This window comes from Colius striatus, chromosome Z (genome assembly GCF_028858725.1).
Source record: "Colius striatus isolate bColStr4 chromosome Z, bColStr4.1.hap1, whole genome shotgun sequence".
In the NCBI taxonomy this organism is placed as follows: domain Eukaryota; kingdom Metazoa; phylum Chordata; class Aves; order Coliiformes; family Coliidae; genus Colius; species Colius striatus.
Genome location: NC_084790.1, coordinates 38,937,479 through 38,965,206, shown reverse-complemented (window position 1 = coordinate 38,965,206; position 27,728 = coordinate 38,937,479). Strand labels below are relative to the sequence as shown.

Here is a 27,728-nt window from a genome sequence, read left to right as displayed (position 1 = left end):
CTAAAAATCTAAAATGGAAAACAATTGCACATTTTGTGTCAACCTTTTCAAAATGAGATATTTTGGAGTATTGTTTTAAAATTAATACTTTGCTTTTATAACTTCCTATGGGGTTTTGGATTTTTTGAGGCAAAGCAAAACAATAACATTCTACTGTAATGGCCTATCAAATTTAATGCTGATTCAGTCTTACAATGGGGAGTAAAAATCTTTTGCATTTTTCAATGAATAAAGAGTTTGTGTGGAAAACGTTTTTAAACTTTACTAAGTATTAATACTTCCTAAGGACTGTCTGTAACCTCCTGCCTTATCAAATAAAGTTTGATTGACCAGAGTGAAAAAGAGTCTAGCTGTTCGGTCTTTTCCTGCTGGTAGAAAACTTGGATAAGCTTTGATAGTACTGATTTGTGATTTAGATAGGTTAGTCAAAACCCAGAACAAAAAAAGCTGGAGGACAGATTGGCTGCAGCAAAATGCTTCTGCAAAGTGAGTTTATAGGCACGTGAAAACAAATTGGTTACAGGGTAATAGATAGTTAAAGTCCTGTCTTAAAGTCCTGTTTGTTGTTTTACATGTTTTATAGGGAAAGCTGTCTCCAGATTTTATTTTTACTCCCGTAAAATATTTTTGAGAATATTTCTAGGCAATGAAGGGTAATAACACATCTTTATTTGTCACATTCAAAATGATTTATAAGCAACTTCTGAAATAAAAATATTGTGCAGTCATGATTGGTACTGATAAATAAGTGTCCTAAAAAGCCATTGTGATTTCTGCTTCTTAAAGTATCAACAAAATTACTGATGAATATATATCATGTATACTAGTCCTTTTCTAGTTACACTGCTTAGGAACTTTGTGAAGCAGGTTTATAGATCCTGAAAATTAGAGGAAGTATCTCTCTAAGGATACTGGCACAACAGTATTTCTTGAGCTTTTGCTATTTGTGCATGTGTTGTAGATGGACACCACTATGGATAAGACTGTGTTAATTCACTTGATCCTGATGAGCCTGGTGATTGGGGGCAGCCAGGAGTGCTACCGCGAGCATTACCCATGGGGGTCATGGTCTGCCTGTTCACAAACCTGCAATTATGGCACACAGATCAGGCACAGGTAGGGCCAAACTATCTCACTACTTCTATGCTGCTATTTATTCCCTGAGAAAATACATTTTCCATGGAGGGGGACCAGTGTCTGAAGCTCCAGTTTCCACAATACACCAGGAAAATTTGCCATATGCAAGTGTTTACCAGATGGATGGGATGCATTATATTTTAATGGTAAACCTTAAATATTGCAGAATTATGTATATAAAGCATTACAGTTCTTCCAAACAAATCTACATCTGCCAACACTAGCAATGAGGAGAGAATAGCCACATGCTGCAATGGCCTTGCTGCCAGCATTCACTGAGCAACCAGCCCCTGTGAATGCACTGGGGTAGGGATGGTGCTCAGTGCTCGGCATAGAGCAGAGCCATGACAGGGGTGAGCTCCAGCATGAAGAGCCTACATAGAGCACCTACCTGGGTGGTTAACTGTATGAAAACAGTTAAAGTCAAATAAAGATTCAGCAGCATGAAATTAGATGCAATTCAGTGATATTCTCTAAACTTCAGGGAAATCCTCTCTTTCCCTCCTGGCTCTTTATCTATCTGTTGTCTAGGATCTTTGAAGTGACATGAATAAAAATTAATTGCTCTGTAAACTTTAGACACATTCAGAGTTTAGTGGGTTGGTTTTTTTTTTTTTGTTTTGTTTAACAGACATTCTGCAACTACCTGTCATCTCTCAAAATTTTTTTCATTGGGATCAAATAATTTTCTTTATCAGCCTTCACTCACAGTTAGAGAACATCTACATTCTATGATTCCTTCCTAGTATAACTTGTTAAATTCTTTCAGGCAAATCAGAATGGATGATTACTATAGCCAAAACTGTAACCGGCTGTGCAAAAAACAGGAATCACGTGCATGTAACCAGCACACATGTTCTATCAACTGTCGGCTTGGAGATTTTGGCCCTTGGTCAGAATGTGACCCATGCGTTAAAAAACAAGTAGGTAAAAATGTATAATATAGGTTAAATGCAAGAAATTATTATTAAGATACATCTTTATTTCAGACATTCAGCTTTAAGGCAGTTGATCTGCAACATGATGATCTAAGTTAACAAGAGAAATTGGTTATGGATTATATCAGTAGAAGATTGAAAGATCAATCAGAAAGAGGTGATTAAGTAATATAAATCTATTTATGAGAGCTTGCTTCAAAAGTTCCATTGTCACAATTAAATGTGAGTTTTCTATGTAAAGGATACATTAAGGTATAGAATTTACATGTCTGTTTTAGTAGGAGAAAGTAATGTAATCTTTAGCTTATCCATAACATACTACATAATCTAAACACAAGAAAAATAAGATCAAATATTCTGATGAAAATTAACCAGAAAATCTTAACAAGCAGTGGCTAGAAATGCTCGGGTTCTTACATTGATATTTAGGAGCATTTTAAAAGTGCTGTCAAGAAATTCAGAACACCAGTCCCCCAACCTTTACGGCCTACAAAAAAAATGCAGGTGGATATGCTTAATATCTGTGGAGCAAAGCCCCAGGATGGTGTTTTTTAACTCTTGGGCTTACGTCTGTTGGCTGATGGTAGACTTAGAGGTAAGATGGCAAAGAGGGGTGGAAAGTCAGGTTCAAGTGGATATGACCCAAAGAACCCAAAACCTGTCAAATATAAAGTTGCAGGGCACAGAGCTGAGCAGCGTATAGATTGTTTGGGGTAGATACATGGCCTGGTTGTTATGTAGCTGGTCTGTCTGAGCATTGAGGATCACCATGATAACAACGCCAAGATTCAATGCAGATACAGCCTGCAGCTCTCAGGAACATCCTGCTCAGCTTCAGAGATGCACGCCTGAAATGCAATCTGGAAGAACGTGTCAGATATCAAAAGTAAATGTTTACATGCATATAACTTCCTGACCCTCATGCAAGAAGACATGAAGACATCTCTCTTAGGTATGAGATATGAACCACTGGGTGGAGTTCCCATCTTCCAACTGGGGTGGAGGCTATGAGAGCAGAGCAAGGAGACATAATGGGAGACAACAAACAAGCTGCAAGAGCTGAAAGGAGGCACTAGTCTCAACTGAGCTGGCTTGTAATCAATATCCTCCTAAATGGCTAAGTTTCTTACCTACACATTCATATATAAAAATGTTGTTCATTTTTAGTAACTTTAAATATTGATGCAACATATTCACTGCTTCAAGCAAAAAGGTGCTTTTGTGGACTGTGATCCATTTTTCTCTCCAAGCTGTAAAGACCACTGCCTGTGACTTTCAAAAATATAAAAAAAAAAAACAACAGAAGGGAAGACATGGCTTCCAAATTAAGCATGAAGTTTACTGTAAGCAAGGCCCCAGTGACGGGGTGAGATGTAGCGGTGGAAGCTCACAAATGGAGTACAAGAAAGAGTTATATTGAGCTCAAAAGCTTTCAGATGGTCTGATGTCGTACCTTGCACTTTCTGTTCATCAGTTTCTGATCTTTTACTAGACATTTTCCGGTATTATTTGACTCCAGAGTCTGTCTACAGGGAGAGAAGTAATAGAAGTTCTCAAGGAACTATGTTGTTCCAGTGAGGAAAAATTCTTACAGGAGGAACTTGTTAGTCACATGCAGGGAGGTCTTACCAGAAGTCTCTTGGAATAGGAAATATATCTGAAGCAGTCTTCAGCTTTTTTATTCTTCATGGAGAGTATCTACTTCAGGAAAGAAAACACAGTGAGCTCCAGATTTGTCTTCCACATCTTTAGTAACAGAAACTTTCAGGAAAACCATTTTTGTCCTCATCATGTAGCCAGTGCTCCTCAGGCAAGAAGCTTTGTGTGGAAGCCAAGCCAACTGGCTTGGGAATAGGAATACATGTCAGTGTTGAAGTATTTGAGAAGGTAAAGGACAGGATAAATCTCTGTAAGCTTGTTCACACACCATTTCCTACTGTAGCTTTAAAACTGAAGCCACAGGGATGGACTTTTAATTCCTGCAGTGATGTAGCCTAGACTGCAAAGCATTAAATCACGTATGCTCTGTCAGAGCTATTGAGGCTCTTGGATTTCAGTTTCCTACCTGCCTTACCTGGGATGATGGTGTGATAGGATGTAAGGGTATAAATAACTGATTATTTCCTTCAGGGGTCTGTTTTTTGTAAACTTCAACAGCACTGAGGCACATGGCTCTATTTGGGACACACTTCGCTATAAAAACAGCTCACACAAACAACCCTGGTTTTATTTTTTTCTACCTTTCAGTTTCGTGTCCAGACACTCCTGCGATCATCCCAGTTTGGGGGTCAGGTCTGTACTGAGCCACTGGTGGAGACTCGCCCGTGCTTCCCAGCTAGGCTCTGCAACATAGTGGAAGTTGATTGCAAGAATAAATTTCAGTGTGAAAGCAGTAATGATAATCTCCTTTGCATAACAGATGCATTAATAGACAGTTAAAAGGCTAGACAGTAAAACAAAAAAGGTCTAGATGACCCAGATCTTGTATATTTCATGCACAAATTCCAGGGAAGGGGAGTGGGGACAAATGTCTACTTAAGGATTTAATGTATTTCAGTAGTAGCTTATGTTTGCAGTTTCTTCAGTAACTAAAAGTAATCCAAGTGCAATATCTAGCCTGCAATATCTGTATATGTCCATAATAGCTAGACAATAGCACCTTTCCAGTAATGTTTCTTTGAACAAATTTTTCTTGTACGAACATATCCACACAATTTGTCTGACACAGCCTCACGCTATTTTTTATTAGATTTGTGGGTATTTCTTCTTTGCTTCAATTTAAATATACCAGATCAGCCTCAAAATAACTTTATTCACACATCCTTTTCCTAAACCTTAAATTAGGCTTTTGCAGCTTCAAAGCAAGGCAAAACTGGTAGAATAGAAACAATCATTTCTTATTGTAGTAATCTAGGCATTATGCTCCCTTGGTATGTGAGCAAGCTCACACCTCTACTAGGTGAAAAAAAACAGCTGCTCTTTTCTGCATTCAGACATGATGAACCTTTGCCTAATGTTTCTTACTGTTGCTGTTTTTCTGGTGCAGGTCGCTGTATTGCAAAAAAATTGGAATGCAATGGAGAAAATGACTGTGGAGACAACTCTGATGAAAGAAATTGTGGGAGGAAAAAGACCATGTGTAACAGAAAGTATGACAGCATCCCAGGTGTGCAGTTAATAGGCAGTGGGTAAGACATCTTTTCTTAAACTTGAGATTTTTATCTCACTAATTTACGTAAATGAGATAATCCCCAATTAGTATGTGAGACCATCTCATTCAAACACATCATCTTTAAAATAAAAATGAACAAGAAATTATGAAAACGCAACCAAACTATCAGACTAGGACTTGCCCACTGCGTCTGCCTGTCTTGCTCTGCACTGCTGATGTGCTAGATGAAAAGCTGTCAGGAAGTACTGCTGAGTGACCCTCCTGCCTCACAGCAAGCACAGGATCACATACTGGAAACTTCCAGCTTGGTTCTGTCAGGTGCTTCAGAAATTTTGAAGATGTTCCTCTATAAATGTTTTTCTATAATACATAACCACAGGATTTCTGCTACAGCATTTTTCAGGTGAATTCAGTGTAAATGAGAAAGCCTTGCAGACGAACATAATACAACCCAGGTACTCACAGCATTTCATTCCAAGCTACAAAATCTTCAATGCAGCTGAATACAACTAAACATTTCAAACCTAAATATCTTTCTGGGATTGCTTAATCTCTGGAAATATTTTTTGTTAGATTTCACATTCTGGCAGGAGAGAGTCGAGGGGAGGTCCCTGGCAACTCATTCAATGGAGGACAATGCACAACTGTGAAGCACAATGAGACAAGGAAGTTGTACCGTGTTCCTGTGAACTTGGAGGCTGTCAGCTTTCAGGTATTCTCAAGCAGCAACTCCTACCTGAAAAACTTGCCATATTCAAAATCCAAGTTATGTGTTCAAGTTCTAGGCAATAACATGTGTCTTAGGACAAGATTTCTCATCATGGTGAGGCCTGAACATGCTTCAAGGGATGTGTGGAAATGGGATAAATTGAGTGGTTGGATGGCTCCACTCACACCCTTCAGATCTGTGTTTGCTCATTGCATCATATATCAGACTCAACACGATTTGGGCTCTCTCCTGCTTCCTCATAGCTGTGGCCATGTCTTTGTTCTGTCTTCATGCAAAGGGCCACGTTCCTAACCTTGGCATAAACTGACCAGAGGCTTGTTCAAGTCTAATATAATCTGATCAGAAGCTTGTTCAAGTTCAAAGCTCAGTTCAGCCTCATTAGTGTATTCTTTCAGTACCAATGGCTGTCCTTACTCTAGTTTCCTTCTAATCACCTGCAGACTTGGGATACAATTCTTCCCTGCATCATTTCAGCCCTTCAGTCCTGTGTGCTCCCTGCCCAGCGCCTCCAAAGAGCAGCAAGGAGAGGAGACAGAACCCTAGTTTGGGAAGCAAGAGGACAAGAAATACAGTCTGGGGAGAAGTCTTGTCCAAGGACAAAAGGAACTTGGCTCGTGTCTTATAAAAAAATTGTGAATGGCTGATTTTTTTAGACCTAATATTTCCCAATTTTAGGCAGTGATAGTTAGAAAATACTTTGAAAACCATGATTAGGGCACAACATCTGCCTGTGCACACCTTGGCAAGACTCGTCCTGAAGCCAACAGATAGTGCACTGGAAAGGAGGAAATATAGGACCTGAAAAAATCCTTAACTAACGGACAAAATAACTGCAGGTTTTTTGCCATGAGCATTGCAGGTTTTTAGTATTACTTTAAAAGATGCAACTCAGCAAAGGGCAGTCTAATATGTTCCATGGAAACTGCAGTTGGGTTGACCATGACACGTAGGTTTTGTCAATAATGGTGAAAAATTATCATATGTAGAATTATCCAACGGGGGAAAAAAAAAAGGCCTTGGTTTGCTCAGCTCTCTTTAAAGCTCTCTGGTTTATTAAGTTCCTGATGTCTATTTGAGTAACTGTTAAGGGTTTAATAATCTTATTTTAACATTTAGAGCAGCCTAGATCACTATAGAAAGAATTCTTCTTGGAACTCCAGTGTGTTTCCATGCAGAAGCTTATGAGCTCTTGGAGAATAGAAGTGACCTAGGAGATGGAACCATCTCATCTCCCAAAGTCCTTACTCTGCCTATTAATCACACAAATCGAAAGATGAAAAAAAAAAGAATCTTTCAAACATCCACAGGGACTGGCCTGAGGAAAATCAGTAGTTTCTGAGCTGATACTAATGTTGTCTTGGTGCTTTGGACAGCACTGCCACTGAGGTTTAACAACTTTATCAGTCAGGTTTGCTCCCGATTCCTCTCCACCTACCCTTAGTCTACCATGTAGCATGCATGCTAACACTGCAAGTTAACTCTAAAACTCTCCTCTGGAAACCCACTCATTCCTTTAGCTGGGATTTAAGAAGAAAGGACAGAAAACATAATGCTCTTTGTCTCATATAATACAGAAGCCAAGGGCCTAGGACTTAGTCATAGTATAGACAGAGCATGAAGGTCTGAGAGTTTTGAAAATTGTGTTGAGACTCTTGTTGAATGTTATTACTGAGCTTTGGGTCATGGGAGTGGGGCTTTTTAGAAGAAAATATTACATGCTTACATAAATCCTTATTAGTGTTTCCACTTCTTATTTTGGATTCATCTCACCTATTAACCTCTCTCAGACTCATCTTTTGCATTAAGAAGAGGAGTTTTTTACTATACTGCCATATTTGAAACAGTCAGGCATATTTCTTTCATTAAAATATCAAGATTTCATTGCTTAACAGATTTCTGTTTAAGATAATTATTTGGGCAAATATATTTTGCTTTACTGTGTCCCCAGGTAACATATGAAGAGGATGATGTAGCATCAGATTTCTACAATGATTTAACTCCCCTGAGTGATAGAGCTCATGGAAGTAGTTCATCCACTCATGGACATACAAAATCTTCTGGTATCCCATTTATATTCTCAAGAAAGACACAGGTTAAAGTCACCTCATCTTCGTCCTTCAAGAAAGCCATTGAAGCTTCATATGAAAAGGTAATTGAATATTGCCTCCAATTTCTTCCTTCCATTCAATTTCTGTCTACTTATTTCAAGCCAGGCTACCAGGCTACTTCCCTATCAAGGCATCGACATTACAGTTTTTTAAAAAAACCCATTAGAATAATGCATTAAAAAGTCTGATTTCTGATAGTATGGGATGTTCCTGGATTAAACGTACGTTCTGTAATTCAGCATGTTTTTCTGGTTTTAAGATAGAAATCATAGACTTATTCCACTTAAAAAACCATGGATTTGATAGAGATCTGAGATTATCAGATGGGGCAAACCACTCTTTTCCCTGTCCTAGTTATAGATAAAGAAGGCAGAATGTCATGTATTAAAAATAGCAGACAATTCTAATAAGAAATGAAGTGCACTCAGGAATGTTATGCATATATGTTCTCAAGAACATGGAGACATGGTGGGACAGCTTGCATGACTGGAGCACAGCCATGAATGGCTATGTGCTGTTTTGGATAGACAGGCCAATGAGGCAAGGCACGGGAGTTGCTCTCTGTGTGAGGAAGCAATTAGAGTGCATTGAGCTCTGCCTGGAAATGGATGAGAGACGAGTTGAATGTTTATGAGTGAGAATTAAGGGATAGGGTAGCGTGGGCGATACTGTTGTGGGAGTTTACTGCAGGCCAGCTGATCAGGAAGCCTTTTACAAACATCTGAGAGCTGCCTTGCAATCAACAGCCCTTGTCCTCACAAAGGACTTCAAACACTCTGATGTTTGCTAGCAAAACCACTCAGCCAAGTGCACACAGTCCAGGAGGTTTCTACAGAATGCTGATGACAACTTCGTCTCACAAGTGGTCAAGGAGCCAACAAGAAGCGTGCAGCTGGACTTTATGCTAACAAATACAGAAGATCTGACTGGAGATGTGAAGGTTGGAGGCAACTTTGGCTGCAGTGACCATGAGATGATGGAGTTAAACATCTTGCATGGAAGAAGCAGGGCACCAAGCAGGGTTGTGACTCTGGACTTCAGGAGGGCTGACTTTGGCCTCTTCAAAGGCCTGGTTGGAGGAATCTCATGAGATAGAATTCTAGATGGTAGAAGTGCCCAAAAAAGCTGATCAATCCTTAAGTGTCACATCCTCCAAGCCCAAGAATGGTGTGTCCCCACAAGTAGAAAATCAGGAAAAGTAGGCAAAAAGCTTGTGTGGATGAATGACTACTTGTGAATGAAGGAGCTACTTGAGCAAATCAAGGAGAAGAAAGAAGTCTATGGAAGGTGGAAAAGGGGCCCGATTTCTTGGAAAGAGTATAGGAAGATTGCCAGAGCATGTAGGGATAACAGCAAGAAAGCTAAAGCCCTTTTGAAATGAAACCTGGCAATGGAAGTAAAGGAAAACAAGAGGCTTCTTCAAGTACATCAGTAGCAAAAAGAAGATTAGGGAGAATGTGGGCTTGCTGCTGAATGAGAAGGGTGTCCTGGTGATAGAGGATGCAGAGAAGGTAGAGCTACTGAATATCTTCTTTGCTTTAGCCCTCAGGACATACAGTCCCCGAAGGATAGTGAGACAGTCTGCAGAATAGAAGACCTTCTCTTGGTCTTGAGAATTGGGTTAGAGACCTGTTAGGCAAGCTGGACACCCATAAATCCATGAGTCCTGATTGGATGCATCCATAAGTGCTGAGGGAGCTGGCTGATGTGATTGCTAAGCTGCTTTCCATCATTTTCAAATTATTTAATTCATACTAATATGTTTAGTGTACATAAAAGTACCCACATCCAGCAAGGATAACAGGATGGCCAGGACAACAGAGGACTTGCCCTGGGTGGAAGAGGAAGAGGTTAAAGACTTGTTGGCCAAGCTTAAGGCTCATAAGTCAACGAGTCCTAATGGGATGCATCCAAGAGTTCTGAGGGAGCTGGCTGATGTGATTGCTAAGCCTCTCTCCAACATGTTTGAACAATCATGGAGGACAGGTGAGGTGTCTGAGGACTGGAGAAAGGCCAGTGTACACCAGTCTTCAAAAAGGGCAGGAAGAACAACCCAGGAAACTACAGGCTGGTCAGCCTCACCTCCATCCCTGGAAAGGTGATGGAACAGCTCATCCTAAATGTTGACACTAAACATATGAAGGAAAAGATGGTTATCAAGGGGAGTCACCATGGATTCACCAAGGGGAAATCCTGTTTGACCAACCTGATAGCCTTCTGTGAGGACATAACTGGCTGGCTAAATGAGGGGAGAGCAGCATGTGGCATCTACCTTGACTTCAGCAAGGCTTTTGACACTGTCTCCCATAACATTCTCATCAGAAAGCTAAAGCAGTGTGGCTTGGATGAGTGGACAGTGAAGCGGATCAAGAACTGGCAGAATGACAGAACTCAGAGGGTGGTGCTAATGGCACAGAATCAAGTTGGAGGCCTGTGGCCAGTGGGGTTCCATAGGGATAGGTTCTGGGGCCATCCTCATCAACAACCTGGATGAGGGGACAGAGTGTTCCCTCAGCAAGTTGGCTGATGACACCAAGCTGGGAGGACTGGCTGATTCCCCAGAAGGCTGTGCTGCCATTCAGCAGGATCTCAACTGGCTTGAGAGTTGGGCAGAGAGGAACCTCATGCGGTTCAACCAAAGCAAGTCCAAAGTCTTGCACCTGAGGAGGAACAATCCCATGCACCAGAACAGGCTGCAGATTGATCCGCTGAAGAGCAGCTCTGCAGAGAGAGACCTGGGAGTCCTGGTTGACAATAAACTAAATATGAGTCAGCAATGTGCTTTCGTGGCCAAAGATGCTGATGGCATCCTGGGATGCATCAAGAAGAGTGAGGCCAGCAGGTTGAGGTTCTTCTCGCCCTCCACTCTGCCCTGGTGAGGCCTCATCTGGAGTCCTGTGTCAGGTTCTGGGTTCCCCAGCTCAAGCGGGACAGGGAACTTCTAGAGAGAGTCCAGCACAGGGCCAGCAAGATGATCAGGGGAATGGAGCATCTTCCTTATGAGGAAAGGCTGCGGGAACTGGGGCTGTTAAGTCTGGAGGAGAGTGAGGGGGGAACTTGTTAATACAAGCATTTAAAAAATGTATGTCAAGAAGATGGAGTGACACTGTTTTCTGTAGTGTCTAGTGGCAGGAGAAGTGCTAGTGGACAAAAACTGGAATACAAAGAGTTCCTCCTGAACATGAGGAGAAATTTCTTTACTGTGAGGGTGAGGGAGCTGTGGCACAGGCTGCCCTGGGAGAGGGTGGAGTCTCCTTCTCTCAAGGTTTCCAAACCTGCCTGGACATGTTCCTGTACGGATCTGCTTTAGTAGCGTGATTGGACTAGAAGATCTCTTGAGGTCCCTTACCGCCTCTACCATTCTATAATTCATGATTCTATAATACATGTACTAGGATTTCATCTACATTAGTTTTTTATTTGATACCTAACTTGTATATTACAGTCTTATGACTGGAGAGATGTGTTTAGTCAAAAAATTAATCTCAGAAACAACACATCCACAGAAAAGTTTTGAGAACAGAATCCTTTCTTCCTGTAAAATTCAGCAACTTCAATGCAGGTGAATTCTTTATGATATAAGACTCTGTCCTTTTATCATAGAATCATAGAATGGTAGGGATTGGAAGGGACCTTTAGAGGTCATCTAGTCCAATCGCCCTGCAGAAGCAGGTTCACCTAGATCAGGTCACATAGGAACATGTCCAGGTGGGTCTTGAAGACCTCCAAGGAAGGAGACTCCACAACCCCTCTGGGCAGCCTGTGCCACTGCTCCCTCACCCACACAGTGAAATAGTTTTTTCTTATGTTTAAGTGGAACTTTTTGTGTTCCAGCTTCATCCCATTACCCCTTGTCCTGTTGCTAGCTACTATAGAAAAAAGGGATATCCCAACCTCCTGACACCCACCATTTAGATATTTGCAAATATTAATAAGATTCCCCCTCAGTCTTCTCTTTTCTAGACTAAACAGCCCCAGTTCCCACAACCCTTCCTCATATTAAAGATGTTCCAGTCCCCCGATCATCTTGATCTTGGTAAGATATTGAAAGATATTCTTTCTCTCAGGCATGTCAACCACACCAGCTTAGTGAAATCTGCAAATCTGTTGAGGGTACACATAATCTCCCTGTCTACGTCAGTGATGAAGATATTAAAGAATATTGATCCTAGTATGGACCCCTGAGGGACATCACTCATCACTGATCTCCATCCACACATTAAGCCATTCTCCACTACTCTTTGGATGCAACCAACCAGCCAATTCCTTATGCACCACAGAGTCCATCCATCACAGCCATCTGTCTCCAGTTCAGAGAGAAGGATGTTGTGGGGGACTGTGTCAAAGGCCATACAGACACCCTGTCAGATGACATCTGTAGCTCTCCCCTCGTCCACTGATGTAGTGACTCCACCATGGAAGGCTAGTAGGTGGGTGAGGCAGGACTTGTCCTTGGGGAAACCATGCTGGCTGTCTCAAATCACCTCCCTGTCTTCCATGTGTCTCAGCATAGCTTCTAGGAGGATCTGTTCCATGATCCTCCCAGGCACAGAGGGGAGGCTGACAGGTCAGTAGTTACAGGGGCCTCCTTTCTACCCTTTTGAAAAACGGGTGCAATGTTTCTTTTTTTTTCCAACATCCAGGGACTTCACTTGAGACTAGTGTGACTTTCCAAATATCATGAAGAGTGGCTTGTCAACTACATCAGCCAGCTCCCTCATGACTCTGGGATGCATCTTATCAGGGCTCATAGACTTCCGTATGCTCTGTTTCCTAAGAGGGTCTTGAACCTGATCTTCTCTCACAGTGTGAGGGATTTCACTCTCCCAGTCCTGCCTTGTAGTCCATCCACTTGAGAACTGTGGGAAGAGAGATTACCAATGACGACTGTGTCAAAAATATTGTTGATTACCTCAGTCACCTTCTTTTCTGTTGTTACCAGTTTTCCAGTTCATCCAGTGGATACGCTTTTTTTATCTTCTTTTTCTGGATGATATGTACAGAAGCCCTCCTGATTATTCTTGACATCTCTTATAAAGTTCCTTTCCAGTTGTGCATTGGCCTTCTTGACCCCATCACAACACAACCAGGCTGTGTCCCAATACTCTTCCTGGGATACTTGTCCCTACTTCCACTGCCCATGCACTTCCTGAGGTTAGTGGTTGGACTCGGTAATCTTAAAGTTCCATTCCAATGATTTTATGATTTTATGAATTGAACTACAAAAACTGAGTGCTCAAAGATAAGAAACTCTCCATCCGTGGGAATGTCAAGCAGGAATAGACATGGTTATGCAGCAGTTCTGCTTATGATATTTGGCATTGAATATTACTTAATCAGCATGTTTGTTTGAAACCCTGCTATGTTAGAAAGTTTCCAATTAAAACTGTTGGCTTCAATATCAGTCCAGCTCAGCTTGTGTTTAGCAATTTTTTGTCAATTAAGTAGTTTGTATGACAAAACTAAACTTGAGTACATAGGCATAGACCAGACTTTCTTTGGGAATAATCAGCCCTGGTCTACTAACATTTTGTGTTAGTAACTAGTACTCACAGGTCAAGCTTGCTGCTGGCACCATAGTTTTCCATTATGATTGAATATGTGACTGAAGACTTTGGAATCCAGGTTCCTGGATTGTTCTACTAATAGAGGTTTCCAACATTGTGTGTGTCTCAGGAATTTAATGTAGAAATCTCAGGGTTGCACAACTATATTGATAGGAGTAAAACCACTTAATTGCGAGTAATAAAAACATTTAAGATACTTTCATTAGCAGAAAATCCAAGTGTGAGATGCTTGTCAAACACAAATAAATATTTAGCATGCTAAAACCAGCTAAGATTTTAGAATCTATATTTAACCAAATGGCCTGCAGTTTCCTGGATCTTAACTGAAATATTAGCTAGAATGGGTGAAAATGGAGGGTCAGAAGCAAATCACCTGAAAATTCTAAAGACTACATTATCACAGGGTGTTTTAGGAGCTGAATGGAATTTGGGAGTTGTTACACAGCCTGTTTCTTCCTTTTTTATTCTTGTGCAGCAGAAACATGAGTGTCCTTAGTATATTTGTCAATGAGAGCAAAAGAGAGCACTGAAATGAGCAGTGCTGTACCAAATGTTGATCTGAGGTGTAGCTTACACGTTACACAGTCCTGACTGGGCATAAATCCCTATCTAAATGCATCCTTGCTCCTTCTAAGCCAAGTGACCTCAGAGACAGAAGTAGAGTAGAGCCAATCTACTGACAGTAAAATTCATCAGAACTCATGTATAAATCAGTAGAAAGTTTTACAATTAATCTTTCCGATCTGTTAGTTAGTAATTCGCTCATTTCCTACCCTTCTCTTTGCTCCTCATTTCTTTGCTTCAGCTTTGAGCCACCAGTTCACCTTATAAATCCCTTCTTCCAGTATTTCCTATTCCTCTCCTTTCCATGTAGTTAAACTCCCATATAAACAACCTGTAGCCTTTCAAAAATATATGAATTAGCTGTTTCAAAACCTTTTTTTTTCTAAATGTGAGAGATGTTTCCAGTTTTTTGAACCTTTCCTCTTTTTTTCCCTCTCAAATTAACAACCTGATTCTTGAACTCAATGAAATCTTTATCCCTGTTTTAGTTTTAACAGACTGATAAATTGTGAAACTAACAGGAAGCTAGAATCCAAAATACCCATTAGCCAGACAAGTTGCAAACAACCTGTCATGATTCAACATGACAGCCATTTCTGGTAAGATGAAAGGTGCTGTAAAGATGGCTCCTGTAAGAAATTGCTTGAAACTCTCCCCAGCTCTGAGCCAGACTCACTTCTAGGGCTGAGCCAGTTAGACACCTCTAAGATCACTTTTTAAGAAGAAGCCGGAATAGGAGGCTTCTTCGTGTTTCTTTCTTTTTCTGTCCCTTCTTCTTTTCTGGCTGGTGGTGGTGCAAGTAGTGGGAAGAGTGAGAGAAACAACCATGCAGACTCCAAGGTCAGTGATGAAAGAGAGGAGGAGGTGTGCTGGAGCAGAGACTCCTCTGCATTCTACAGAGAGGATTGGTGAAGCATAGATTTGTTTGCATTTTGCTAGACACCCCACATCAGCAGCAGAGACTTATTTTGGTAATGACCCTGTATCAAGGGCAGAGACTCGTTTTGCTAAGAACCTCATCCAGGGGCCGTAAGTATGGCCGTAGAAGGCTGTGTCCCATGGGAGGGACCCAATATTCACAGAAGTGTAACTGTGGGAAGGAATCCATGACAAAGAAGCTCATTAAAATTATGCCCAGAAGAGGTGATGTCCTAAGGGAGAGATCCTATATCTACAGAAACTGCAACCATTCTCAAGAACCCACGCCAGAGAAGTTCGTTAAGGACTGTGTCCCAGGGGAGGAACCCCGTGTTGGAGTAGGGCAAGAATGCAAGGAATCATCCTCATCTAAGAAGACAGAAGCAGCAGAGCCCATCTGTGAGAGACTGACCACATCCCCCACTCCCTGCCCCTCTGAGCCATTGAGGGGGGAGGAGGTAGAGATATCAGGAGCAGTGAGCTGGGCCCGGGAAGAAAGGAGGGATGGGGGAGGGAGATCTTGAAGTGCTGGTTGTCATTTTCTCATCATCCTACTCCCTTTTTGCTTTCATTCTGTTCTGTTTCTTGTAGAATAAACTTTCCTACTTTCCTCTCTAAGTCGAGTACTGGAGTCTGTTTTGCCCAGAACCATAATTGGCAGCGAGCCCTCCCTGCCCTTGTCTCAATCCACAACAACCTTGCTTATCTTTTTACTCCCATTTTGCTGGGGCCTCTTCCTGAATGGGGACTGAATGGGGGGCACAGAGTGAGAGACTGACATGGTGCTTCTTTGCTATCAGGGCCAAACCATGATACAACCTATGGATGCTTAGAAGCTGAAGCCTATCATCTGGAACTTTTGGTTGTCCTATCAATCGATTGTTTATTTGTTATGGCCAGAGTCCTTTTTCTTTCTGCTTGGCAGGTGCTCAGGGAGTCCTACTTTTCATTGGAATGCTATATACTCCTACAATATAAAGGAGTAATGAGCTCAAGATTCTCACAGAGCTCTTGGAAACTCCAGGGCTAGTTTTTTCATGGCTAAAGCAGCATGATACACAGAATTAATTAATTCTTGCAATGTATCTCAGAATATACTCTTGGCTCTTCCACTTTCTGCAATTAATTACTTATGAAGGTGCTAAGACTCTCCTCTTCTGATTTTCAGAATTCCAACTTTATTAGAGTCCATAAAGTAATTTCTGTTGCAAACTTCACTATGAAAGAGTCGGGTCTGCAGCTCTCAGATGTCTTTCTAAAAGCACTCAATCACTTGCCCCTGGAGTACAATTACGTTTTATATAGCAGAATATTTGATGACTTTGGCACTCATTACTACACCTCTGGGAAGATGGGTGGTTCCTATGACATTCTTTACCAGTACAGCTCTGAGGAATTGAAGAACTCGGGTATGTAATCTTCAAAAAGAAAATATCATTATTTGTTTACCAGCCTCTCTTATCACTGAATTTGTGTCTTATACAACACAGTAAGCTCTCCAACAGAAAAAAATCCTTTAGACTTGTGACCCACAGAATAGTGGGTGAGGAGCAGGGACACCTACTCACCTTGATATGGCAGTCTGGGGCATGATGCTGTCATGTAACAGGGTTATGGTGATGAAGATGCTGTTCTGTGGTATTTCTAGGCTTGGCAGTGGATGAATCAACCGAGTATGTCCGAACAGAAACAAGAAGACGCGTGTTACTCTGGAAGAAAACGAAAGTCAGTATGAGGTGCACCACAAACAGGATGACTGAGAAACATGAAGGTGACCATGATGGGAATAGGGCTCAGGTTGTGTTTCTTAGCCTGAGAGATACCATTGTCCTCAGCTAGGTACCTCAGGTGCCCTCTCAACTTTATTTAACTAGAGGTGCTCTTCCACCACTGTCAGGGGAGCCAATGTTTCAATGTTTGTCTCTGAAGCAAGCACTGGAAACATCCCCTTACTTGCAAAAGATATTGTATCATAGAAGCACTCTGCTCTGGAGCACTGTCAGTGGAGATATAGTGACACTGGGTGTTCCAGTTGGATCTGACAAATATTCCCTGTGGCATTTGGTCCAGTCCCAGGCATGCTGAACTGGGAAATGGATACAAGTAGAAATATGTGACTATGACTGAGTTCCTGATCTTTAACAGTTGCTCAGGGCTTAATGAGAGAGTTGGGCAGCAATATCACACTCTTTGAATTTCTTCTCCCATTTTGTTCCTGCCAAGCAGATTTCTAGATGCAGGAGTTCTCTGGCAATGACAGAAATATGTATCAGGAACTGCAGAAAGTTGGTGTATTTTCTGCAAGAATGGCAAGTCATGTTCTGCACTACTAAAATGAGAGATTTCATCACTTCCATATCTTTTTGTCCTCATTTTATGATAAATTTCCATTACTCATGTTTATAGCTGGCACTAAAGATTTTGCATTGCAGTGTTTTCTTCTAGAGGAATCTGCTGTATCCCTTGCTTTTTCCACAAGTGTGTTGTGTAGTTCTGAATGTCTTCACGTCTGAGGCCTCAGACACTTTCATTTGGAAGACTAGGACAGGCTGCCATCACAACAAAGATTGCTTTTCTGAGCTTAGAATTCATTCTGTAACTTAAAAAAAAATAATCACAGTAATTCTTTTATATGCTCTTATACTTTTTCTTTCAACTCTGTTGTTACATCGTTCTTTTGCCTGACAATGCTGTAATGAAAGCTCCTTTCAGGTTCCATTTTGGAGTCAGCTGAAAGGTCAATCTCACTGATAAAAGGTGGCAGGTCAGAATATGCAGCAGCTCTGGCCTGGGAGAAAAAAGGGGCTTTTCCAGGACATGTAGTCTTCACAAATTGGCTGGAATCAACAAAGGACAATCCAGTGGTAGTTGACTTTGAGATAAGAGAATAACCAAGAAGAATATTAAAGTAATAAAGTACTCATCAATTATCAGCTCTTCAGAGAGCTATACAGGTGTTTTGTCTTTTGAATTGGTGTAATGCTGTGTGTGATATGAAAGCACTTGATACTGGCAAAACATAGATACACACGACATTTGTTAGAACTAATTCTTGTGCACCCACCAGGTGTGCATCATCTGTGGACAGTGAGAGTAAGAGGGAGGAATACAAGTGTTTTACTGCAGCAATGGCAGGAGCTTGGGCTTGGTCAGGAGTTAATTACTGCGGAGGAAAACAGTGAATGGAACTGGGTACACTTCTTCCCGTGTGCTCATTCCCTTATCAAGCCTGTGGTGCAAGGGACGGTACATATCTAAACTGAGACAAAACAGCAGTTTCCTGGTAACTCTGTCCTACACATGTAATGAGCTTGCTGGAACTGCTGTAAGTGGGCCAAGGCCTGCTTGGCATCTTTGTCCTACTACAGCTGCTGATCTCCTGAAGGTAATGTAGGAAGGGTGCAGGTGTAAGCAAACCCCATGTCATCTGTGGTATCCTGAATTTTTATACAGAGTATCCCACTTGATTGTTTTTCCAGTGGCTCACATAGCCCTACACTGGGGAAATAAAAGCAATATAAACAGGACAATATAAATACATAGTACTGTCATGCAGCTTTAAAGTGTCTGTAACTTCCAGCGCACCTGTGTAATACAGATTAATGTGTAGACTCTAGTGCCTTTAAAATCCTGGAGCTTCCCCCAACAGAACCCTACTGTGTCTCAGTAACTGCTTGCTGAATGACTGTCTGCCATTGCAGGTGTCGCCCATCATGGATTTGGTGAAGAATGTGCCATGTGCAGCAACCAAACGTCGCAACCTGGGGAGAGCCCTGAGAGAATACGTGGGCAGGTTTGACCCTTGCCACTGTGCCCCATGCCCAAACAACGGCAGGCCTGTGCTCTCTGGGACTGAGTGCCTCTGCCTGTGCCAGGCTGGCACCTATGGCAAAAACTGTCAGATATGAGCTCCAGGTTACAAATCAGGTATTTGAGGTGATACTGTCAGAATGTGAATGTGGTCCTTCTGTTACCTACTTGTCAAAGATGAATCTGACATAACCTTCTCTTAGCACTTCTTACCCCATGGTTATGGTCAGAAAGTGTTAAGAATAAAAGTAGGATTAAAAATCAAGAATCAAACTGAACAGGCACATCTCAAAAGAAATTGTAAGGCATGATATCAAATTTCTTATCTACATAATAAGAAATGAGCTGTTCAGCAGTAAGGAAGAAGCTGACATTAAAGATAACCTGTGCAAAATTGAGAAATCTGTTCCTTAGTATTCTTTACAGCCTGTTGTGCTTAAGACTAAATGCCTAATGGAGATAAAAATTGTTGATTACAATGCAGAAGGAAAACTCAGTTGTCTGAAGGAGAGGGAACATAATCACCGTTCTGAAGAATTTAAAGAACAATTTCATGCAAATAGTTTTTTAAATTAAAATGGCACTAGTGTCATACCTATGGACAAAAGAAGCAGCTTACAGTATTATATTTAGAATTGCACATATTTCTATTCTATGACCAGAAAGAGACAGAAAGGAAAGTCATTTAGGCAGCTATAGATCTCGTTATCTGACCCTGATAAAGGAATACTTTGAAAGAAATAAACAACTGAAGATATGCAGATAGATATTTATGCAGAAAATCTATTGCATGCAGAAAAGAAAGAATGTGCAAATGAAAATTTTTGTATATGCTTCAATGTATCACAGAAAAAATACCCCAGGGATTAAGAAACGACATTAGTGTTTTAATTTAGCTTGCATAGGATGTAGATTTGGTGCTTAGACATGGAGTTAGAGTTCAGATTTATTTAATAACTCATTAAATACTGAGATATCTAAAAAGGCTGTCAGCATCATGAAAACTCAAACATCTGTGTGTGCAATAGAAGTAGAAAATAAGTTCCATTTGTGTTTGAATATTACTTGCAAACAGAACTACAAAAGTTTTTCATGGAGCAGCTATAATTTGGCTTACCATATCCTTAGAAAACTTCATATTCTAGGTACAATCTACTCACTTAACTGTAACAATGTTAAATGCTCTGAAAACTGCTATCATGATTTTACCACCATCTCTCTCATATGTGGTGTTAAAATAAGTACTGTGTATTACATAGATCTACCAAGAGACGGTATTTCTTTTATTTTTTCCAGTTGCTGTAGATGGATGCTGGGGCTGCTGATCTGAATGGAGTTCTTGTGATGCTTCCTTCAAAACAAGAAGGACCCGGAAGTGTAATAATCCCTCCCCAGTGAATGGTGGGAAGCCTTGTGAAGGAGAACAGGAAGAAGAGGAGGACTGTTATGTTTCTGTATTCATGGACAGGTAAGATGGTAGATTAGAAGATCTTTGTAGTCATGGGACAGAGTTAAGGAGCTCTCCAGAACAGCTTTGTGATTACCAAGGAGAAAGAGCAGACAGATCCCCTATCTGTATTATTCTGGTGGGGCTGGGAGAAGAAAATGTCTGAAAATCTTCACAACTTGCTTCAAGTTTGGATTTATTCACTGTTTATTCCTAGAAAATGGCTGAAGAAGTACATACTGAAGTATGCCTGTAGATTTCTGACACTATTTTGCATGACTTCCTCTCCAAAGCCATGCAGAACTCATCTGCTTCCATTCATGGGAGCTTGCATGTTCTTTTTTCTTTTTCTTTTTTCTTTTTTTTTTTTGTGTGGTTTTGTTTTGTTTTGTTTTAATATCACATCCTCTTCTCTTAGAGGTTTAGGTCTGAACTCAGTTTTAGAGAGGATTCCACTGAAACTACTGAGCTTTTCACATTCCTGCTTTCAAGTATGTCTGAGGTACTAGTTTTGCACAGTTTGAAATCAAATCCCTAACTCAAATCCCAAACTGACTTAGTTTCTTGCATCTTCAAGAGAAGGCTTTGTGCAGGTTCAGTTTTTCTCTACTGGAACGAAGAGCTGGAGCAGGATTTTCATCATCCCTGCTGTAATGACTACAGAGATTCCTGAGTGAAAAGCAGAGGATTAAAAGCAATGGGCTCCAAAGTTCTTTATTACTCATCTCCATTAGACATCATGGGCTGTACAGCTCCCTGCTCACAGAGACCAGCCTCCTTTAACTACTGCCTGCTGGCAGTAGATTATGTTAGACTATGCAAAGACACACATCATCTTAAACCCTATCAAATCACATGGACTCCTTAGAGACCTCCTCCATTTGCTGTTCTTTATCTCTTCTCCTTACTCTATGAAACTATTTTATGAGTCATGTCAACAGAAATTGCAACCTTGTATCTGTCACTTTTTTAGTGCTCTCACAATCTCCCTCCTGTCAACACCTGCAACTGCTGATGTCCACCATGTTTTATTGAACAGAATAAATTATATTTCACTGGAGGGGTGGGATGAGACACACTCACAACATTCCTTGTCCAAAGCTTCTGACATTCTGCCATTGCCGTTAGGTGACATCAGTGCTCAAGACACATCCTTACCAGGAAATTTGTTACTTTTCAGGGGTGCTCCTTGTATAAATGATGATGAATCCAGGAGAGAAGAGGATGTCTTGGTTGGTGAACCTGAGTCTGGATGCTCCAGGCCAGACCCACCAGAAAATGGCTTTATCAGGGTGAGCATGACAATTGAGTGATCCAGAAGGAAAGTGTAGTATCTGCAGAGCTGGGTAATTTTACATTTTCTTTGCTACATGTTCTTGACACCCAAGCTAGCTACTGTGCTGGTGAGCATGTTGTGTACATGACATGCTGTGCGACTCTAGTCCACAAACATCCACCAGCAACTGAAGCAAAGGCAAGCTAAAATCCACATTAAACAGTGGTCTTCAAATCCTTGTTTTGTAACCATGACATCAGCTAGTGCAGCTGGAAAAACACACCATTATACAGGCGAGCAGATGACTCATATATCAGAGTAGGAAAAGCATACATTGCATCATATCATCAGGCTTTTATCATAGTTTGTTTTGACAATGTCCCTTTTTGTTATCACAGATTTTTGAGGAGCTTTTTCCTTTTTTTTTTCTTTTTTGTAGAATGAAAAGAATTGGTATGCTGTGGGGGAAGAAGTTGAAATAGCCTGTGTGAGTGGTCATGTCCTCAGTGGCTATCGACTCCTTCGATGTCTGCCTGACCAAACCTGGACCCAACACACAGTTGAATGTCAAAGTAAGAAAGAGAAAACAAATTTAGACCACCAACAAAACAGAAGTAGCAGAAAATCACACAAAATTGGTTTTAATACAGATTTTAACAAAATAATCTGTAATTATACCTGAAGAGAAAGTATTTTGAGAAGGTTTTCTATGTGGAGACAGCAAAAAACCCAATCAGTCACTACATCAGTCCTTTTTCAATTCAGAAGTGTTGCTTTGTAAGGATATTGCAATATTCAATGCTTTATAAAACTCTGAGGGATGCTGTGAGGTCCTTTTGTCTAGTTTTAAATATCTTTATCAGAAGGACTCATCTTTGAGGCTTATATAGATATCTTTAAGTTGATACAGTCATATGGAAGAAAACATTCTTAAAGGAACTTGTCTGCCCTTTTTTATATTAAATAGATTATGTGCCTCTAACCACCAACACCTTCTTCAGACAACCTTGAAAACCTCCACAATGCCCTGAACAGTCCACTTAAGAATTAAGGATCAGAACTGACCTTAGTTTGCCAAGAGATATTCCAGTAATTTTCTAGAACTCAGTGTGATTTCATTGATGTAGTATTCATTTTAAAAAAAAAAAATCCTGAACATACTTACAAGCTCTCTGCTACCATCTGTTTAGATTTTAATAATAGCTTCATTTATAAAAGAAAAAAAATGCTGTTGATGCCATTCTTATTATTAAACTGTAAAATTCAATTATGTGTAGTAGCATACATTTGAAGCACATTGTAATTGTTTAGTTACTGATTGAAAAATATTTTTTAAAAACTATGACAATGTGCTGAAAATTTCTAGACTTAATTATGTTAAATATTTATTAGCTTTGAATGTCAGTTGCATGTTCAGTGTTATTGAATGTGTTTATGACTCTTCGGATGAAGCATTATGACTTGTTGTAAATATCTGCACACCCTAAAACCAACAAGAATTACACTTTTATCTTGTTTTCCACAGCCTCAGTATGCCCCAGGCCACCAACATCTGACAGCATCACAATTTCCCCGTTTAAGCAACAGTACAATATTGGCGAAATGATGACTCTAAGCTGCCAAGCTGGGTTCATAGTCACTGGTCAAACACAATATACCTGTGGGAAAAACCTGTCCTGGATACCTCACATTTTGGGATCTATTACATGTGAAAAAGGTTGGTATGCCTGAGGATACTTTGCTGTTTCTATATTGCTGCTATTAAAAGCACAGTTTATTTCAACTAGCTAGAACTAGGAGTCGGGTGGCTGGTTTTAAGATATATAGCAACTGGTCATTCATTTTGGGTTTACTTTGTGGCTAGCACAGCGTTCAACACCAGACTTCTGTGTTGAGTTCAGGGTTTTGGGTTCAATGTATGTATACTTCAATTATGAAATTGAGATACTGAAACTGTTTTCTTAAAAACAAACCAAATCCCAGCTGTATTTAAAAGGCTTTATGAAAGCCAAGCAGGAAAATGCATTCTACTGAAACTTCAGCCTCTCTTTTTGTACAGGATTTTCCAGTGATTTTTGCAGACTGATGTGCACTTATGCAATCCCAACCACAGCTGCTTTTGAAAAGAGAAATACGGGATAAATGGAACCAAATCCATTTTAGGTTTTATGCCATGACTCTAAAACATTTCGCTTCACTTTTTCACTAGTTACAATAACTCTCAATCTTTTATTTCAGATGTGCAAACAAAAATTAGAGGTGTTTGCAATCCAGGACAAAAGCAAGTTGGATCTCAGTGTGTTTGTATGTCTCCAGAAGAAGACTGTGGGTAGGTTAAGCACTTCAATCAGAGAAAGAAAAGTTAAAGCTTTGCCAGTGATAGACCAAGAGTCCATTGTGACACAAAACAGGGAGGCTAATAAAAGACAATGGCAATTCAGGGCTACTCTCAGTTCAGATACTAGCCAGCTATGCCTCCCTATCCAAATTACAGCCCTATTTATAGTTTATGAAAAAATGAACCATGACATTAACCAAATGGCATGTCATGGTGCATCCCTCTAATCTATATTGTCATCTGCTACTGGAGATCCTAACTCTTCCTTTTCTTCTTTTCATTCCTCCAATTTCTATATTTTAACTGTCATCACCTTGCTATAATAGATTGTGCTCCATGTGTTTGACATTCCCCTTTTTCAGACTAATATGTTGCAAAATACATGGTATGTTTTGAACTACAGAGCATACAAAATTATATAAGACTTGGATTTACTGTCTCTTTCCATAGCATGAGCTGCACAGACCATTGAGACTTAAATGAATAGAGTTTTATCCTAGAGCATTTTTAGTAAATGACTGTCCAGAGAGAGGGTGTGATCTGGGGCTGGAGACAGGAAAGATGAGCACAGATTGAAAATGAGCTGTGCAGTTCTAGGGCTGAGATTGACATGCACTCTATCACAGGTCTCCTGTGTGACCACACACAAGTACTTTTTTTCACATGGTATTCATCTCATTTATGTCAACAGCCAAATAATCAGGTATTTTCTCTCTCAATGGCCCTTGGGTAGAGAGGAAGCATGTTCAAAGGGTGATAGGCATTGCCAAAAGTAGATAGGCCAAGTCCTCTGAAAACTGAACAGGTTTTCTTGACTAAAGCTGTAAGCTTAACTCAGGAACGTAAACAAGGTGAGCTGTGTTGCTCCCTCTCTATATGAAATAACTAAGCTCCATTAAATGATGCTGCCTGGAAACACCTGCACTTGCTGAGAAGGGATCCATTCAGAAATTAAAAGCAATACAGAAAGAAGCTACAAGCATCGTGGCTGGGTTTGCCTGTCATTTGTCCCAAACTGACTATGTCTCAGAGGCATACTTGCACACACAACCACAGAGCTGTAGTGATTCAGACAAAGCACTGTGGAAATTTCACACACTGTGTGGAGGTAACAGGACTCCCTGTCTTGCGCAGGCACATGTCATTCTCTCATCTGTGGGACAGGACCAAGGCTTCCCCATCTCACAGGACTACACTGTATCAGACCCAGATCCTGCAACAGCTGAGACAGCCTTAGATCTTCAGACAGATATCCAACCTGGATGTGGGTTTGATGCATTGTGTCCAATGCTGGTGGTGCATTTAAAAGCTTACTAAAATAATTTTTCCACAGTTTGCTAAAATAATTTTCCCCTTTTGTCTTTTTTTTTTTTTTCTTGGGGCAGCCACTACTCAGAAGACATCTGTGTGCTACATGCTGTTTCTGAACGGAATGTAACCAAGTCCAGTTGTCAGCATTCAGCCGAAATATGCCTCGGAGAGCAGTCATTTCATTTTTTACATGCTGGCCCTTGCCATGGTGATTTCAACCTGGAATGGGTTATTGAAAGGGCAAAGCTCTCTACAAACAGCTTGAAGAAAGTGCCCTGTGGCTATGACACCTGCTACGACTGGGAAGAGTGTCCAGGTATGATGATGGGGTTTATCTGGCCCTTTCAATCTAAAGATGTGATGACTCCTTCACTGCTCCAAGAGAGGGATTTACAGGCATTGCATTCCACCTGAGCAATTTATGATGAGAGGAGTGTAAAACTGTGGTCAGTCTCATGTCTCTGCTGCCCAGCATTACACTTAGATATGTGCCTTTTGCCGTAGGCACAAGCGGTGTTGCATTGCCTCTTGCCATTACCGAGGAAGAAAAGGAATTTGGAGACTGAGGAAACTTTTTCAGGAGAATTAACACGTGAATCTTTAATCATAAAAAAGCAGTCACCAATGTTGTTGCCTATTTTCTGTGAGGCTACTATAACCACTAGTTTGTACTTCAGGAGTTAATTTGTGTCACATCCTCTATAGCATATTAATTAAATTATGATATTAAATCACGATACCAGTGAAAAAGCAATACTGGGGCTAGCAGGCTTAATGGGATTTTAATGGTAAAATATACTAATACCTGTATGTGAAAACTGTGTTTATTAAGAGTTTTGATGAACTAGCTAAGTTGGTGAAATCCCCAAGAGGATTATTTTATAAACACTGTTCTGCAACTTGGCTGCTTACTGTGTAACTTGGTGATAAGAGCAGTGGGTTTTCCTGTAAACATCTAAGGTGCTGTCTGGCTACACACACATCAAGCACTTTCCAGGAAAAGGCTGAGTGGCAGCTACACTCATTCCTTCACTTGTTTCTGGAGACAAATGTGATGCTTATCACACCTTGTCTTCTTATAATAAGTCAAGAAATAGCAGCACAGCAATCCTAAAACCCTCTTTTGAAGATGCTAGATTTCCTCAGCACAGGATTTGAAGTAGGCAGCTGTAAATTTACCTCACGAGATGTTCTTGTGGGGCTGAAGCATAAGGTATGACCAGGTGTGCACCTTGAGGGACATGCTGTGGTTGAACCTCTAGTCACCTTGAGCTCTTCAGAAAGTGGTTACAGTTGAAAGAAGTATTGGGCTTACTAATACCAGAGTCCCTCAGAAGCCTAGATCTGCTTCCACCATGGAAGTGGCTTAAAGCAGGATCCTGTGCTGGTACCTCAGTGTTTTTTTTTCTCAAAAGCCTACAGAGGAGCCCTGATAAGTGTGAGAAAATGAGAGAGGAGAAAAACACGTTAAGTAAAAAACAAGTTTTCATTGTACTGCTGAAGAGGTCTGAATTGGACTTTGCTCTTCACCATCTCCACAAAAGTCCTTTTTCTCAAGAGTGCGCACAAACATTTAGGAAGTGAAAGTTTTGAGTTTCCCGAGAATGAGTACTTGGTATCAAAACAGAGGCAGAGATACTGCAGTACCGTGTAGAAGCAGCTAAATGGAGGAAAACACGTACTTTTCACATGTCTTAAGAAAGGGGAGGTAGAAATTTAGTTTCCTGCCTAGGGAATTTCTCGGAAAGAATATAAAGGATCAGAATCAGATTAGATCAGAAATGGATAATGAAATAACGGCAGGATTGAGCTATACCACAAGCCAGCAGCAAGTAGCTTAGCATTCATAAAGGGAGCTTTAATGAAATAGGAACTGACACAATATGGACCTTAAGACTGCATTTCACAGCAACATTGTTTGCAAGGATAATTGGGAACAGAAAGTCAACTTAGTATCTTTTTGTTTAGAAGAAAGGACAGGGAAAGACAGTGGATAAAAACAGATACTTCATTGCTGGGCCACTGCTGCAAAACCTGATATTTAAAGCTGCTTTTGTTTATATTCCTAAAACCCTACTATCTAGTGTATTCACTATTGGCTTTTTGTAACCAGTCTATCACAAATGTCCAATAGCATTTTTCCTTGTTAGACTTTGAAATGAAGTTAAACTACAAAATGTGATTTTAGTCATGACATATTCAACTAGAATTCCAACATGTTCGTTCACAGAGACACAGACTCAGTGCTCCTGTCTGATGCCTTACCAGTGCCCCAAAGAAGAGAGACACCTTCACTGCATCCAAATGAGGTCAACAGGGAGGAGGAGAGCAGTTAGTCATTGCATGCTAGCAGCCATGAAGTGTGCTGGCATCAAACTAAAGGTGCTGGAGCAGGGAAGCTGCCTGGTGTAA

At 40.7% G+C, this 27,728-nt stretch overlaps 2 protein-coding genes across 2 annotated transcripts in view; both read left to right on the top strand.

Annotated features, from left to right (window-relative positions):
* Positions 1-27,728, top strand: part of RPL37 (ribosomal protein L37) — a 346,904-nt gene that overhangs the window by 268,561 nt on the left and 50,615 nt on the right. The gene's annotated exons all lie outside the window — the stretch shown is intronic.
* On the top strand, positions 962-27,728 carry C6 (complement C6). The gene is given in 17 exon segments (XM_062018946.1): positions 962-1,116; positions 1,907-2,060; positions 4,323-4,467; positions 5,122-5,263; positions 5,821-5,959; positions 7,926-8,126; positions 16,303-16,543; positions 16,783-16,905; positions 17,847-18,011; positions 18,834-19,061; positions 20,241-20,412; positions 21,572-21,683; positions 22,107-22,239; positions 23,193-23,384; positions 23,906-23,996; positions 25,391-25,632; positions 27,547-27,728. Coding segments are annotated over 17 exon segments (2,817 nt in total).